General features: G+C 42.8%; 1 protein-coding gene across 8 annotated transcripts in view; it reads left to right on the top strand.

Annotated features, from left to right (window-relative positions):
• Positions 1–15,363, top strand: part of PCBP2 (poly(rC) binding protein 2) — a 68,640-nt gene that overhangs the window by 24,895 nt on the left and 28,382 nt on the right. For 2 of the 8 annotated variants that reach the window (XM_068267192.1, XM_068267185.1), the window contains exons 3-11: positions 825–881; positions 2,104–2,220; positions 3,792–3,923; positions 4,214–4,342; positions 5,983–6,057; positions 10,484–10,585; positions 11,506–11,547; positions 11,897–11,972; positions 12,221–12,295. In XM_068267192.1, the coding sequence (XP_068123293.1) occupies positions 825–881; positions 2,104–2,220; positions 3,792–3,923; positions 4,214–4,342; positions 5,983–6,057; positions 10,484–10,585; positions 11,506–11,547; positions 11,897–11,972; positions 12,221–12,295 (805 nt within the window). The remainder of the gene's footprint in view (positions 1–824; positions 882–2,103; positions 2,221–3,791; positions 3,924–4,213; positions 4,343–5,982; positions 6,058–10,483; positions 10,586–11,505; positions 11,548–11,896; positions 11,973–12,220; positions 12,296–15,363) is intronic. The other 6 variants (XM_068267186.1, XM_068267189.1, XM_068267187.1 and 3 more) reach the window with 6 other exon arrangements.

Below are 15,363 nucleotides of genomic sequence, written 5' to 3'. Positions count from 1 at the left end.
TCTGCTGGTCAGACGCGGTCACTTCTTCCAGTAGGTTCAGTCGTGCGTGTCTGTCTTGACATGTGCTTGTCTGGCTGTGCATGACCCATCGCGCTTCTGTTGCCTGGAGTGTTTTGCACAGGCAACAGGAGTGCAATGGGTGCACACATGCGGCCAGGCCATGCTTGCACAGTACCACGGGTCTTGTGGCGACTAGAAGAAGAGACCGGGCTGGCCAGCTGGCGATCGGTGTGGCAGGTGTACTAGCAGCTCTTTATTTGGGTAAGGTGGAAATGGCTGAACCCGATCATATTCGCTCTACTGCGTAAGCGCAAAGGATTTACGCCTGCACAGTAGAGCGGATATGATCAGGTTTTGCTATTTCTGCTTTAACAGGAACAGAGCCGCTGGTGCGCCAGCGCAGGATCATGGTATTTAACTACCTTGCTGCTGTTCGGGGGGGCTGCAGCGCTAGATTGCCGGGACACCGCAGGATGGGACAAGCCTTGTGCGGATCCAGAGGCTTCCCCCTACTGAAATAAGTATCCCACAGAGGGTTTTTTTTTTTTTCATTACAGGTTTTCTTTAGTAAATTATCTTGGGTTTCCTTTAAATATACCTGTAATGATAAATGCCTATAGGGGAGCAAAGGGAGTAAATATTAAGTGCTTCCACTTTAAATCTACAGCAGATTATAACCTAGTGCTTTGTTATATGGTTGCAATGATACATGTAATGTGTTAATTGTTAAAATAAGCTTGGAAGTATGAAATGAGTAGATTGAGACATACATGCAGGGTTTGCCTGTTGGGAAGTGGCTAATCTATTATGTTTGTTTTTCTCAGGAAGTTGGTAGCATCATTGGAAAGAAAGGGGAGTCTGTTAAAAAAATGCGAGAAGAGGTATGTCTTATGGTTTTTGCTAACCAGTATATTTTATTGTAACACTGTTGACTGCATGAGTGTTATCCAGGGGTGAAAAGCCAGAGTATATTTTGTGAGCGCACAATCTTGTGGAGTTTTTTGGTTTGGGGTTTTTTTGTTTGTTTTTTTACCATTTTGTTTTCCTGGTGCTAGCACTGCTGGTATTCAAAATACAGAACCAGTATTATAATACAATTAAAAAAAATAGTTTAAAGGGCAAATTTAATAGTTTGAAGTGAGAAACATATGGTGGCAGCCATATTTATTTCCTGTAACAATTATTCTAGTGTTCTAGTAGTCCTGCTGATCTCTCTGGCTTCAGTAGTGTCTGAATCACACGCCTGAAACAAGCATGTGGTTAATCGCGGTCAGACTTTGGTAAGAGTACCTGATCTGCATGCTTGTTCAGGGTCTATGGTTTAAAGGGAACCTAAAGCAAGGCTTCCATATTTCCTTTTTAAGAATTACCAGTTGCCTGGCAGTCCTGCTGATCTCTTTGGCTGCAGTAGAGTCTGACTCAAACACCTGAAATAAGCTTGCAGCTAATCCAGTCGTATTTCAGTCAGAGCACCTTATCTGCATGCTTGTTCAGGGCCTATGAGTAAAAGCGGAGGATCAGCAGAACAGCTAGGAAGTCTGCACTGTTTAATAAAAATTCAACATGGCATCCCTCTTGCTTTAGGTTCCCGGCAGAGGATTACCAGGACAGTCAGGCAATCTGTATTCTATAAAAGGAAAATTAATTATAATGTAATCTTGTTATAGTTTTGAACAGAAGCTTTCTGTATGCCTTGCCAAAGACTTAAAGGCGAGACTAGGCAGCCAAAGGACAGAATGCGTGTTGCCCTTTCATGTCAATCCTGAGCTGCAGCATAGTTGTCTGAGGCTTGGTGGCAAATATAACAAGGTCATCTGTACGCTTGTAATTAATACTCGCGCCACCCCTTGTTGAAATTTGACAGCCGTGTGATATGGATGATTAGTGGCTGGCAGTCCCCATACTGGTTCTTAAATTACTTATGCAAAGATTAGTAATTGGACTTTTTTTTTTCATGACCTTTTAATTACTTATGCAAAGACGGTCAAGACCGTCTGTGCAATGAAGCCTCTGTTAAAGGTTTTTCAATGCCACGCAGGTTAATTTGTGTATGGCTGTCCTTGCTGACCTTTTATTTTTTTCTCTCTCTCTCTCTCTCTCCAGAGTGGCGCTCGAATAAACATCTCTGAAGGCAACTGCCCTGAAAGAATTATAACCCTCGCAGGTCCAACAAATGCCATCTTCAAAGCTTTCTCAATGATCATTGATAAACTGGAAGAGGTATCAATAAATAGTATGCCTGCTATTGTAGTTTGTTTGTATTTGTTTTTCTTCTTCTTCGCTGTAGTCTAGGAATATAGTAACCAGGTTTACTAAAAATGCGCCTCTATTGCCTATTGAAAGTGTATGTGAGATGTTTGCAAAAAAACCTAAACCTTTATACTTACCTGGTTCTTCCTCCAGCCCCATGTAGTCAATGGGCCCCCTTTTTATAGTAAATGGGTAAGCGCTCTTATAATCTTCGCATAGAAGAGCAGATTCGCATTCAATACACTTGGGGATTCCCACCTTCAGGCAAGACTCAGCAGATGGTGCGGCCTTCTGGGCCCGTGTTTGCATCCGAGGTATTGGCCACCTCGCAGCCTCACTGGCTATTCCACCTGGTCTTCTAGCTGTGTGTGAAAAAATATATAAATAAAGTATTTAAAAAAAATGATCAAATCTATTAAGGCGTGACATGCCTTTAAAAGTGGCAACAAACAGCCACCAGACTAGTGTTACAGACCACTGCGTAGCGGCGATTGGGGGATGCTATAAGTGAGCTACACTCATCCAGAGATGTGCCACTATAAGCTATTGGTTTACCCCCAAGAAAATAAGTCAGGTCCCAGGCAAACTGTTAAGCTTAAAAAGCTTCCACGTGTGTTAACCAGCCGCGTCTGACCGGCAGCGCGCGTATCTGGCGTCGCTCCGTGGCCACTATTGTTTTCTTGGGATATAACCAATAGCTTATAGTGGCACTCTGGACGAGTGTAGCTCACTAATAGCATCCCCCAATCGCCGCTACGTGGTGGTCTGTGTAACACTAGTCTGGTGGCTGTTTGTTGCTACTGTTAAAGGCATATCACGCCTTAATAGATTTGATCCTTTTTTTACAATAAATATTTTTTTTTTTTTACGCGATGTGGAGCATATTTTTTTCACACACAGCTATAAGACCAGGTGGAATAGCCAGTGAGGCTGCGAGGTGGCCAATACCTCGGATGCGAACATGGGCCCAGAATGCCGCACCATCTGGTGAGTCTATGCCTGAAGGGGGGAATATCCAAGTGTATTGAATGCGAATCTGCTCATCTGTGTGAAGATTATAAGCGTGCTTACCTACTGTATGAGTGAAGCACTCACTGAGGAGCGCTCCATTGGATGTAGTCTTGATAGGACAATCTGTGATTTGCATGCGTAAAGCAGGAGTTGCTTATGAAATTTGTTGTGCATGAGCGCAGTATTGAGTGTATCTGTTTTTGAAATGAGCTCCCTTGTTGCTCCATTCCTCTAGTGTCTAGTCTGCTCTAGTAAATTGCCCAGCTTTGCTCAGTTCTGCTCGACTGCACATGCGCGACTTAGTCTCACTCAGTCTTGCTCTACTGCGCATTCACGGCCCAGCCGCGGATGCACCCCTCTTGCATTCTGCTCAGTACTGACTACAAGGGAGCCCATGGCCTACATGGGGCTGGAGGAAGCCCAAGGTAAGTATAAATGCCTCCATTGCAAACATCTCAGGTTTTATTATCGTAGCCCTTTCAGTTTTAACTTTTTTTTCTCCTGGTTTTTTCTTTCCTTTCTTATTATAGGACATTAGCAGCTCTATGACAAACAGCACTGCCTCCAGCAAGCCACCAGTTACGCTGCGCCTAGTGGTTCCAGCAAGCCAGTGTGGTTCACTCATTGGGAAAGGTGGTTGTAAAATAAAAGAAATCAGAGAGGTGAGTGGATTTGAGTTGTCAGTTTTGCTTATAGAAAATGTATTGTACATTTTCTGATTAGTCAGAAAAATTGAGGATTCCTATTGTAGCGAGAGGCTTTTCTGCTCCCAGTCCTGCCAGCATGTACATATTTGAAATGATTTACATTTCCCTTTTTATTGAAACGAGTATTTATATATACTAAACGCATGGTAAACATAAGATTCTGTTTCATTCCAAAAGTGGCTCTTTTATTTGATATACTGCCTCAAATGTCTTTTGCTGAAGACGAGCTGTGTTTTATTTTTCAGAGTACAGGGGCACAGGTCCAGGTAGCTGGAGATATGCTGCCTAATTCCACAGAACGTGCTATCACCATTGCTGGTATTCCACAGTCCATCATAGAGTGTGTCAAGCAGATCTGTGTGGTAATGCTGGAGGTGAGAGAACTAATACTGAACAGGAAAGTATTTGTAACTTTAAAGGGATTTTTTTTTTTTTTTAAAGTACGACAGTTGTCACCCTTTTCCTTGTAATTTGTTTTTCTGCATCGTCCTCCACAACCGGATATGAAGAGAGCTGCTCCTCCTTCAAACAGGAAGTATGGAAGGGTCCTTTCCCACATCCATCCCTCAGTGCTTTCTTGTCCCTTTTTAGAAGACAGAGCATGAGTATAATGTTTTTGGATTCTGGGACTAAGCACAAAAAGGCCACAAAAGTTTTTGGATTTGTGGCTGAGACTTTTAAATTTTTCATGCTTCCTGTCAGGAGGAGGGGTCTCCCTGTGTATCCTGTTGTGAAGGACTACAGAAATCTTATTGGTAAGCATATTTTAAGCTTTTGTTTTGTTGCTCTTGTACTGGTCTGCCCCACTATGCATAGCAGAGGACAGAAGTCACTTGCTCTATAGTAGTAGCTTAGTAAGGGAGTGGAAGTGGTGGGCACAATTTATGACTGGGGGGGGGGGGGAGGGGTCTGATTCCATACACAAGAAATAAGGCAGCTTCACAGGGTAAAAAAAGCTAAACCTAGAACAATGTGTCAACCTGTATGTTCTCCAATGTTCGCCTTACGTCACATAATTTGCACTAAAGTTCATTGTAAAGACGTTATGCACTTGAATCTTTGGTTACCCAAAACAATAATTTTGGTATGCCAATAGCTAAAGAGTTGTCACACACTAGAGATTAATATGCAATACTACAAGTGTCGGCAGCATGCTGCTTCTTATTCTACCTGCTCCTTGGAACAGGACATGCTGCTCAGGCAGGAGCCAAGTGGCATGTTTTTATGGTGGTGATTGAAAAACTATCCGTAAAAAGAGTTTTAGCAAAGGTTTAGGGTTTTTTTTTGGGTCTTGTAAGGTAGTTTTCCAAGCCCTGTTTCACAGCAGCCCTTGGGTATGTGTCGCCGCTCACTGTGTTCAGCTCTGTCTCCCTCCCTGCTTCTCTGCTCTACCTTGTCCTCCGCTTCGTCTGTGCTTAGAGCATGGCTACACCTGGCTATCCATGAGGGAACATGCACCTGGCTACCTATACTGGGGACACCTATGCTTGGCTACCTATACTGAGGGCCCCTACATCTGGCTACCTATTTTGGGGGCACCTATACCTGGCTACCTACCTAGTCGGCTATACTGTGCGGTGGAAACTGTCTAGTGCTATGCAATTATTACAAATCTGGGGAGGCCCTAAATTGTTCCGATTGATTTTATTAATATTCCTGAAAGGTTCTAGGCTTCATTTTTAAGTGTATTCAGGATGGTGCACTCTTTCCATCCATTTTGTGGTTATTAGTATTTTCTATAATCCATATGTAATGTCACTTAGATCTGAGCATTTGGCGTGATGTCATGACTTCAAAAAGGTTGAGAACCACTGGGCTATGGGATATTAGGACAAAAATGTACTTCCTGATCCATTTAGTTAGGTGATGCTTACTTTGGGGAGTCAGGACCACACAGGATGCGGTATTGGTTTGTTTGCTAAAATTATGCAGTGGATGCTTTTGGCAGTTTTGTATATTGATTTTATGTGCTGCAGACAGTGACCTTAACAGGCTGTTTATTTCCGTCTTCTAGTCTCCTCCGAAGGGAGTCACCATCCCGTATCGGCCAAAGCCTTCCAGTTCGCCAGTGATTTTTGCAGGAGGACAGGTGAGCGTGAAGGAAATGTGGAGGAAGTTCTCGCATCTCTCCCGTTCTGCTTGCACATGATCTGTGGTTTAAAAAATAAAAAAATTATTTGAAAGGGAACTCCTTGTACAAACTAATGGCTTCTCCAAAGATACTATAGGTGCAGCAATCTGCTCTCCACCATCAGCTTTAGGGCTGGCTCACGCTGCAAGAGCTTTTTAAAGGGACTCAGAGGAGTGCCCACATGTAAAATAATACACTTACCTGGGGCTTCTTCCAGCTCAGGGTAGGCGGCGCGGTCCCGCGGCGTCCTCCTGGCTCGTCTCCTTCAGCCTCTGCCGGCCCCCCGTTTTCAGTGTTACCCGGGCCTGGTGTCGGACGGCTCTTCCTGATGACGCAATGCATCATCACGCCGGCAGCTTTACGTCAGAACGGTGGCCGGCGTGACAGGTCTGCGCATGCGCGGGTTTTCCCGCACATGCGCAGAGCTGTCACGCCTGCCAGCGTGATGACGCATTGCATCATTAATCAGCTGGCCGACACCAGGCCCGGGTGACGCTGAAAACGGGGGGCCGGCGGAGGCTGCAGGAGACGAGCCAGGAGGACGCCGTAGGACCGCGCCGCCTACCCTGAGCTGGAAGAAGCCCTAGGTAAGTGTATTCTTTTACATTTGGGCACTCCTCAGAGTCCCTTTAAAGTGACACTGAAGCAAAAAAAACTCATGATGGTTGTGTGTTAATTGGTTGTGTAGTACGGATAATAGAAAATTGTTTCAATATTTTTTTGGGGGGATTTTTTTTTTTTAAATTAAGTACAGCGTGCCTCAAGTAGGCACATAACTTTTTCATAGTAAGCCCTACATTAAATGAAGAAAAACATATGGCAGCTGTAGCACAATGCCAAGATACATAATGATCACAATAGTTTTATCCGTTGAGTCATCTCAGTACATCTTAAAATATGAGCTATAGAATGATGTAATATCTTTAACCATGTAACTTTAACTGTGTATATTATGAGGTGTTCTAGGAGCTGAACATCTTGGGTAACTGGGGGAATAAAACCACCCTATTAGTTCCCAGGAGACGCATCCGTCTTATCAAATAGTCACATAGTTATGAAAATTTTGGTATATGTATCAGAATAGGATTATACTTGTGATTAACCCCATAAAATATGGATAAAGGGTGACTATAATAAAACAAATTACAACTATTTCAATAACATAAACTCAGTATGATTCAACCTTATAAAGTTTGAGGATCAGAATGTTCCATAACTGTCAAATAGAGATCAAGAAGTAGAGTTGTTGGTATTTCAAGTAAACTCTCTGTGAGAGGTTTGCATAAAATAACCTTAATTCGTTTTCTAAAAGTTTGGTACTAGGAAAAACTAAAGGCCATAGACTTGCCCTGTTCAGGAAAGAGCTGACATTACCAGTTTTGATAGCCCAGGGATTAGCTTGGAGGTTAGTCTACTGTCTTCAAAATGTTAATAGAACGTTAGTTGCAAATAAAATGGTCATATTTTTACTTCTATTAGTCCCCCTGTAGCTGTAATGTCCCGCGCCTTCCTCCCTCCAATCACCCGTTCCCGCCGCCGGCACCAGTAAATTATTCGTCTAACAAGATGAATGCGCGCTCGTGTCTCCGGGAGCTTACGGTGCAGTACGAGGTTTTTGTTGTACTGCACCTGTGCAGTAAGCTCCTGGAGACACGAGCGGGAGCACGCACGGCTGTGCAGATTATGACACGCGTAATTAGACAGGCAACGAGTGATCGGAGGACTGCGCAGGACATTACAGCTACAGGGGACTGATAGAAGCCCCAGGTAAGTGTCTGTGTTTATTGCAGGACTCCACAGAACCCCTTTAAAGAGAACCAGAGATGAAGCAACCTCATGTATTTTACCTTATAAATCAGTGGGAACATGACAGTAAACACCTAATCTGCTCTTTGTTACATTGTTCTCTGTTTAATTTGCCTGTTATCACCTCTAAGATAAGAATCCCGACTAAGCAGTTGGTCTGGCTTTGCTACAGAATAATTATAGCTGAGACTGTGTTCTTTGCTGTCTTCAAGTCCAAGCCTGCCCCCTGCTGGCTTTGCTCAGGAATCATTATAGCTGAGTCATTATAGCAAAGCCAGAATCAATGCTCAGTCCGGGATTCTTATCTCAGCTAGATAACAGACACTTTTAGCAGTGAGGATGGAACAGAGAGCATGGTAAATGTTTTCTCTAATGTTCCCACTGATTTCTATGGTAAAATACACAAGGGTGCTTCGTCTCTGGTTCACTTTAAGCACTAGTGATTCGAAAAGCTCTTGCTAATGCTATGGGCGATTTTTATAAAATCACATCACTCAGGTGAGCACACACATTGCATTACATTAACTAGTGCTTTTAAAATCACAAGCGCTTAGAAAAAGCTCTTGCAGTGTGAACCAACCCTTACAATGTGTTTCCTCAAGTTAATATACCTAAAATGCCTAGCTTTTACCCTGGAATGCATTTAATACAAACACTGCTGCTGTTGAGCTTACAGACTGCTGTACTGAATAGCAAGTGTGGGGGATGCTTTGTGACAGTATGAATACAATGTTTAGTGAGGACTATAAAAAGTTTACAAACTTTTTGATGCAAACCTGGTCTTCTGATAAAGCAAATATTAATGAACCCACATTACTCAATTAGTGGTGAATAGATCTCTTCCATGTACCGCAAAGTCCCCAGTATCTGGCACTGGCAAGGATCGCCCGATACATGTGCTTGCTGTCAAAGAGAGTGGTGGAAACCGCTCACCCCAGAAAGAGCAGTGCCAGACCAGGATAGCTAATACTAGAAAATACTTGAAGACGAAAATGGTCCGCACGATGCTCCTAAGATCCTATATTTTATTTGTGGACGTATCCAAAGGTCAACACATATCACCAGCTGACATGTTTCGGACCTACTGGTCCTTATTCATAGCTTGAATAAGGACCAGTAGGTCCGAAACATGTCAGCTGGTGATATGTGTTGACCTTTGGATACGTCCACAAATAAAATATAGGATCTTAGGAGCATCGTGCGGACCATTTTCGTCTACATGTGCTTGCTGGCTGCTTGAGCAACTGGCCTAAAAGGCTCGACCCCCTGCCATGCAGTGTATGGATACCTGAATCTTTCACTGTTTAGAGATTCTCTTATATACAGCCCAGCCCTGGTAAACAATATATGCCTAAACAGCCCCTTCATAAGGGCATTCAGCTAATCTTGTCAGAAACACCTGATCTGCATATGCTTGTTCAGGGTCTATGGCTAAAAGTAGGAGAGCCAGATGATCTGCAGGACAGCCAGGTAACTGGTATAGTTTTTAAAATTGAATAAATTTCAACCTCCATATCCCTCTCACTTTAGGTTCCCTATAAACTGAGAACAAAAGTTATCTTTGCTTCTGGACTGGTGTTTTGGGATATGGTCTGGTTAACATTGCATCCAGATGTTTGTATCAAACTAATTATAGAACTCAGAAATGTGGAAGACAGGCAACATCTATTCAGCATTATTATCCTACCTTATTTCTACTGTGCGTCACCTTTGAACAAAGTGTTAAGTGTCTCTGATGGAAGTGCCTGCCTTATAAAGTCTTCATTTGTTTTGTTTGGGTGAGTTAAAATCATGGATCCAAAATGACTTCTAAAAAGCCTTACAATATATGCTTGATAATTGGAGTATTATATTCCTTAGCAGCTGGCTACATTAGAGGGCTGAGCGATCCCTCTTAGCCAAAATTCAGTGATTGCCATTTAAAGTATTTTTCTTACATTCGGTGGGGGGCTGCTAATAAATATTCTGAGACACTTGTAGATGGCACAGAGTTTAAACCCACTGATCCTGTTGCACTGTGGTGCGATTATCTGGGTAAACGGTTAGCTGTATTTGATATACCTATAGTCCATATTTAGTGTTTAAGATGACATGGTATTCCATTTTTTCCAGACTATTGGTAAAAATAAGGCATTAGTGTCCAGTTGATGCTCTTTATTTCTAAGTTACACTTGGAATAAAGGTGGTGGCTTAGGTTGTGCCAGACAGTGCTGTACTGTAAGTGGAATAACTTGTTTTTACTTTACAGAGAACAGTGTTACAGTTGTCACTGTAACGCTTGAATGCTAATTTAATTTTTTTTGTTTTACTAATGGTATAAAGGTCATTTTATCAGCAGTGCCTGAAATTCCTGCTGCTGTCCTGCTGTTTAAACCGTTAAGATTAATTGTACAGTAAGATAGTTGAGGAAGTTGTTGAGAAGGAATAGTTTGAGCCTGTGACCTCATTTTGGATCCATGACCCAACTCATCTTTCCAGTGTTGATTTGTGGATTTGGTGGCTGGGGTTATGAAGTCTGAGGACTGAGGCTGTGACTTTATCAGAGATAACTGAATCCCATTTTCGCTTTGTTCAACAGGTGTCGCGCCAAGCCGGAGGGCATGCATGTGAGACTGACCTGTGGGAGGGGCGGAGGTCCCACACAGGGGGAGTCTCCCTAGATGCTGTGGATCTCCATGGGGTAGGTCCTGACGTTTATACTATATTAGCCAGTTTAACAGATTTCTTTAAATTGATCTATATAAACAGCTGCTAAAAGTAATAGTTGTACCTTAGATATTTTATTTTCAACACCAGTTGCCTTTTTGAATAGCACAATTTTTTTCTCAGATCTTCTGCAATCTCTTTATGCTTGTGCAGTGTGACACCAGCATGGAAATTGCTGTGGCATATCTGGTTAGGACAGTCAAGTTTCGGGCCTCAAGGACCCCTTTACACGTAGTCTGTTGTGGTATCGCAATGTTGGCAAAAAAAAAGCACCACGTGTTACTGCTGTTAGGGGACCGTACAGTGCAGCATATAGTCCAATAAATAGTGACTTCCTGCCACTATAAAAGCGCACATTACTCAGTTAACACACAGCATGCTGTCGTGATTGTGTCGGAACCTGCTGCACTCTGTGGAATGCCCCATAAGAGTAACAGTGCAGTGATATGGTCTTCAGTGTTCTCCCCAGAATTTTGTTTCCAGTTTGGGGGCATGAAAAAGTAGTTTGGTGGGATGGGGCAGTGGAGGGCCGGTGCTCATCTGCACAACTGTTTACAGCACAGGAGGAGGAAGTGGAGGCAAGCCGTTGGCAGCCGGGTGCTTACCAAAATTAGCTGGGTGAAGCACTCGGCTAAAAGAGCCTGCGGAAAACACTGGGTCTTGCTGCTCTTAAGGGATTTAGTGTGGAAGGGCCCTAAAATTGGAATCCTGATGTGCTGATATAAGTTTTTAAGTTCTTTCCATTTATACTCTGTTGCCTTAATCTGCCTTGCTTGCTCTAGCTTGTCTGATTTTCTAGAAGTGTTCTTGCTTGGCTGTCACTTGCCTTCACGTTTTTGGGTCTAGTTGGCCGTCACGTGGGTTTAATTGTTTTTATTTTGCTCCTTTTTGTAGGCCTACACTATTCAAGGACAGTATGCCATTCCTCAGCCTGATGTAAGTGTGCTTTCACCTTTTACGCTGTGCTTTCTGTAGCGGGGTATCTCCGTGCATGATTCTGTTGCTAGAATCCTCATTGCTTTATGAATGGAAGGGCAGAATAAACCTCAGAAAGGCATGTCCTTTCCGATGGTGAAATGCAGTACTGCTTCAGCCACTTCAGTCTATCGTGTCTTATTTCCTAGTGTATAGTCCTTTTCCATCACTGCGCTAATTTCCCCTCTATGTATCCTTTTTTTCATCAGATCACTGAGCTATGCACTCTGTTCACCTTTTTTCCTCAGCCTTTTAATAAATGTCCAGTTGCCTTGCATCTTTGTAGAACTGCATTATTTTTCTTCCTTAGCTGACCAAGTTACACCAACTGGCAATGCAGCAATCTCACTTCCCCATGTCCCATAGTGGCAACACCGGATTCAGTGGTAAGGAATCTACTATGCTTGCCTTCTGTTTTTAACGAGTCACTCTGCTCACTGCTAGCTTTTGCAGTTCTTTCAGTCTGTCAACTGTTGCAATCAAAAGATCAGACTAACCACGTTAGCTGAATCTTTAAGGGAAACTATTAAAATGTGTACAGCTAAATTCAGTCCTATTTTGTGTACAATGAGAAATGTGTACCTTCTGATTGGTTCACTATCTGCATATAGTCTATATTCTGGGTCTTTAACAGGTAAACTTGGAAGAGATGGATACATGCAGACAGACTACAGATCTCTGGAGAGAGGAAGTTTCAGAATGAATTACAGTAGGTGGTGGTTAGGGTATAAGATTATTTTGCAATTTAGTTTTTGGTTTAAAAAAAAAAATAAAAAAAAATTACGTAGGTGTTTACCAATCGTTAGTTAATTTTGAAGTAAAGTAGATGAGATCTGTCTTTTTGGGTGTGTTCTAAACCTGTTCTCTGCTGGTTTCTTTCAGAACTTTTTTTTTTTTCCCCTAGTATTTCTTTTTACCAGCGAGAGATTAAAATGAAAAAAACCAGGAGGAGAGAAATGTTTATACTTCCGCCTCCCTGTTGGCATATGTCTGGTCCCTCAAAATCCTCTGAGGGTGTAGACACACTGTGAGCGCTTTCTGAAAACTTTACGGACACCCAGCGCTTTCTAAACATTTTTTTTGTTTTTAAAACGCTGCCATCGACTTAAATTAAAATTGCAGTAAAATCACAGCGATCATGATTTGAAAAAAATTAAAATAAAAAAAATTGCAAACTCGACAAATTTTAGCCAAGAGAGAAGTTTGTCTGCTTTCAAATCTAGCCACTGCATTTTTTTTCTTCTGGTCAGAGGAACTCTGGTAGAGAATAAGAGAAACTGCTCTGCCAGTTAAAGCCAATGCCCTTTGTTTCCCATAGTTGCTGTGACCAGGGCATAGCTACAGATCCAAAACAGAGCGACAAATCATGCTTTTCCAAACACAGCTTTAATATCAGAGGGGTATATGGGTATGAACAGCAAGGGGAGCAGCTTGTAAATTTATACTATTCAAAACTCTTCTAGAAGTGATTACAGTAGTTGTTGTAGTAAATGCTAATCTAGTAAACTCAGGCCTCATGTCCCAACCATGTCTATATGAATATACAGTTTAACAAATCCTAATATAGTAATCTTCTAATACAGTAAACTTCTTGGCCAGGTCCCTTGGAGTTCACTATAAGGGATTCTACTGTATTGTGCCAGTAAATGGCCAATGCAGCTCTTGAAGACCCTAGATGGGTCTTCGGGCCTTGTGGTGATCACATCTTGTTCAGTACTTCTGCAGTGTACTTTTTAATAGCGCCACAAGGGTAAAATGGGCAGGAGTATTGCCAAAAGTAGAATATCAGTTCAATTACAGAGGTTCCGCAATCGCCTGTTAACTGTTGCAGAATCTAGTGTTACCGATCTTCTACTTTCTCCAAACTTGTGTTATTCATGCACTAATCTTTCCTACGTCTATGCCTAACACTAAACCACCACCGCCGCCTACAACGCCGCTCACCAGTCTCCCTGCCACTGCTATGCTAGTTATCCACGCCATTATGGTGTTGGGCTACAGACTCCTGGGCTGTTTTCACTGCTACACAACTCCCTCGCCGCTATTACATCAGGTACCACCAATATGAAGTTCCACTCGATAGTAGCGGAACTCCTCCTCTGCTTTTCTTGCCACATTCATGCACCATTACTCCTTTGCTGCTATTACATCCCAACCGTGACCAGTAATTACCTATTTCTTTAGCCCATGATTAAATTACACGCTTCGTCTTCTGCATCTCCTCCTTCTATGCCACTGGCTGTGACCAGAAGGGAAAAACTTGGTTACAATTTGAAGAATTGTTTGTACCAGCGCAAACTGCAGAACACTGCTTTATAGAGCAAAAATGATCTGGGGCAGTGATGCACCAAAGGCTGAGGCAAGTATTAACTTTTATCCCCACAGGCTAGATTTCACCTAGATATGTACTTGTAAATGTTAGTGCGCAGGCACACATTTGTTAGTTGCATCTGTTGTGTTGTGTAACCTTTTTAATAGTTTCCCTAGTCTCTTATAAGTGTATCTAGTCACATTGACATGGCAGTCACATTAATACAATTTATTCTGCACAACTCCAGAGGTGTTGCTGTTTGCAAGTGTTGGGTGCAGCTTGAATCCTTTAATGACCAATGCATACTTAAACCATTTTTTATTTTTTTTTATTTGATCTGACAGGATTGTCTACATAACTAGGGATGATACAGTACAGGTCTCATTTGCTCGCCTTTCCTCTCACCGCTTGCCCATTCTCCAATTTAGTGTTTGTTTGTTTTTTTTGAAATCTTTTTAGCATGCAGCCTCTTCTTTTTAAAGAGTGTAGTTTGGTTAAAGGATTTATCAGGGAAAAAACTAAAAATGAGCTTTACTCACCTGGGGCTTTCTCCAGCCCCTTGCAGCCGACTGTCTCACGCTGTCACCTCTGCTCCCCGCCGTTGTCCCGCTCTTGCAGCTCGGTATTCAGGCCTTACTGCGGCTGCTGGAAGCACCGTGGTCAATCATGGCTGCGGCAGACTTCGCCGCAGCCCACATGGCCATGATTGACAGTAGCGCTTTGCGCAGCCACGGGGTCCGTGGTCTGCCGGAATACTGAGCAGAGGTGACAGCGTGAGGAAGTCGGCTGCAAGGGGCTGGAGAAAACCCCAGGTGAGTAAAGCTCATTTTTGTTTTTTTTCCCTGATAACTCCTTTAACGAGCGATTCCAATAATATGCTCTAGAAGTGATCAGAGCGCAGTAGCCTCAGTTCAGACTAAAAATGTTTGACCAGTAAAATGCTGCTTCTTGATATATAATTTTTAGTCCAGTAAATAACCCTACTAGATTCCCCCCTGTTCTGGGAAGGGTAGACCCTGCACTTTGGCTTGTTACCTGCTAAATAATGCTACAGAACTCTGGTGCTGAGTAGCAAAATAGTGTGAATATGTGGGTAAAATTTGCACACAGGCACACTTCCACTACTCACCTGCTTCTTCTTTCCAAGGTTTACAGCACACCTGAACTGAGGGATATGGTGGCTGACCTATTTTGCTTTTAAATCATGCAAATTGCTTCTCTGTCCTGCTGATGCTCTGCCTCTAAAAGCCTTGTATACATGCAAGATTAAAGTCAGCTGAGGCAGCCCATAATCTGGCGTGTGAAGAGTGGTCCTTGACTGCCGCCCAGTAACTGATTTGCCTGGCGGATCAACTTGCTCCAGTGACAGCTAATACCTTATGTGACACTTGTTCTGCTCACTGCGGGATATCAGATTGGTGCCAGTCCTGGCTTCTTCCTGCATAGCAGCAGAACTCTGCACCTGT

The sequence above is a fragment of the Hyperolius riggenbachi genome, chromosome 2, assembly GCF_040937935.1.
Source record: "Hyperolius riggenbachi isolate aHypRig1 chromosome 2, aHypRig1.pri, whole genome shotgun sequence".
NCBI lineage: Eukaryota > Metazoa > Chordata > Amphibia > Anura > Hyperoliidae > Hyperolius > Hyperolius riggenbachi.
The sequence above is the reverse complement of the archived record's forward strand: the minus strand, read 5'-3'. Positions and strand labels throughout refer to the sequence as shown.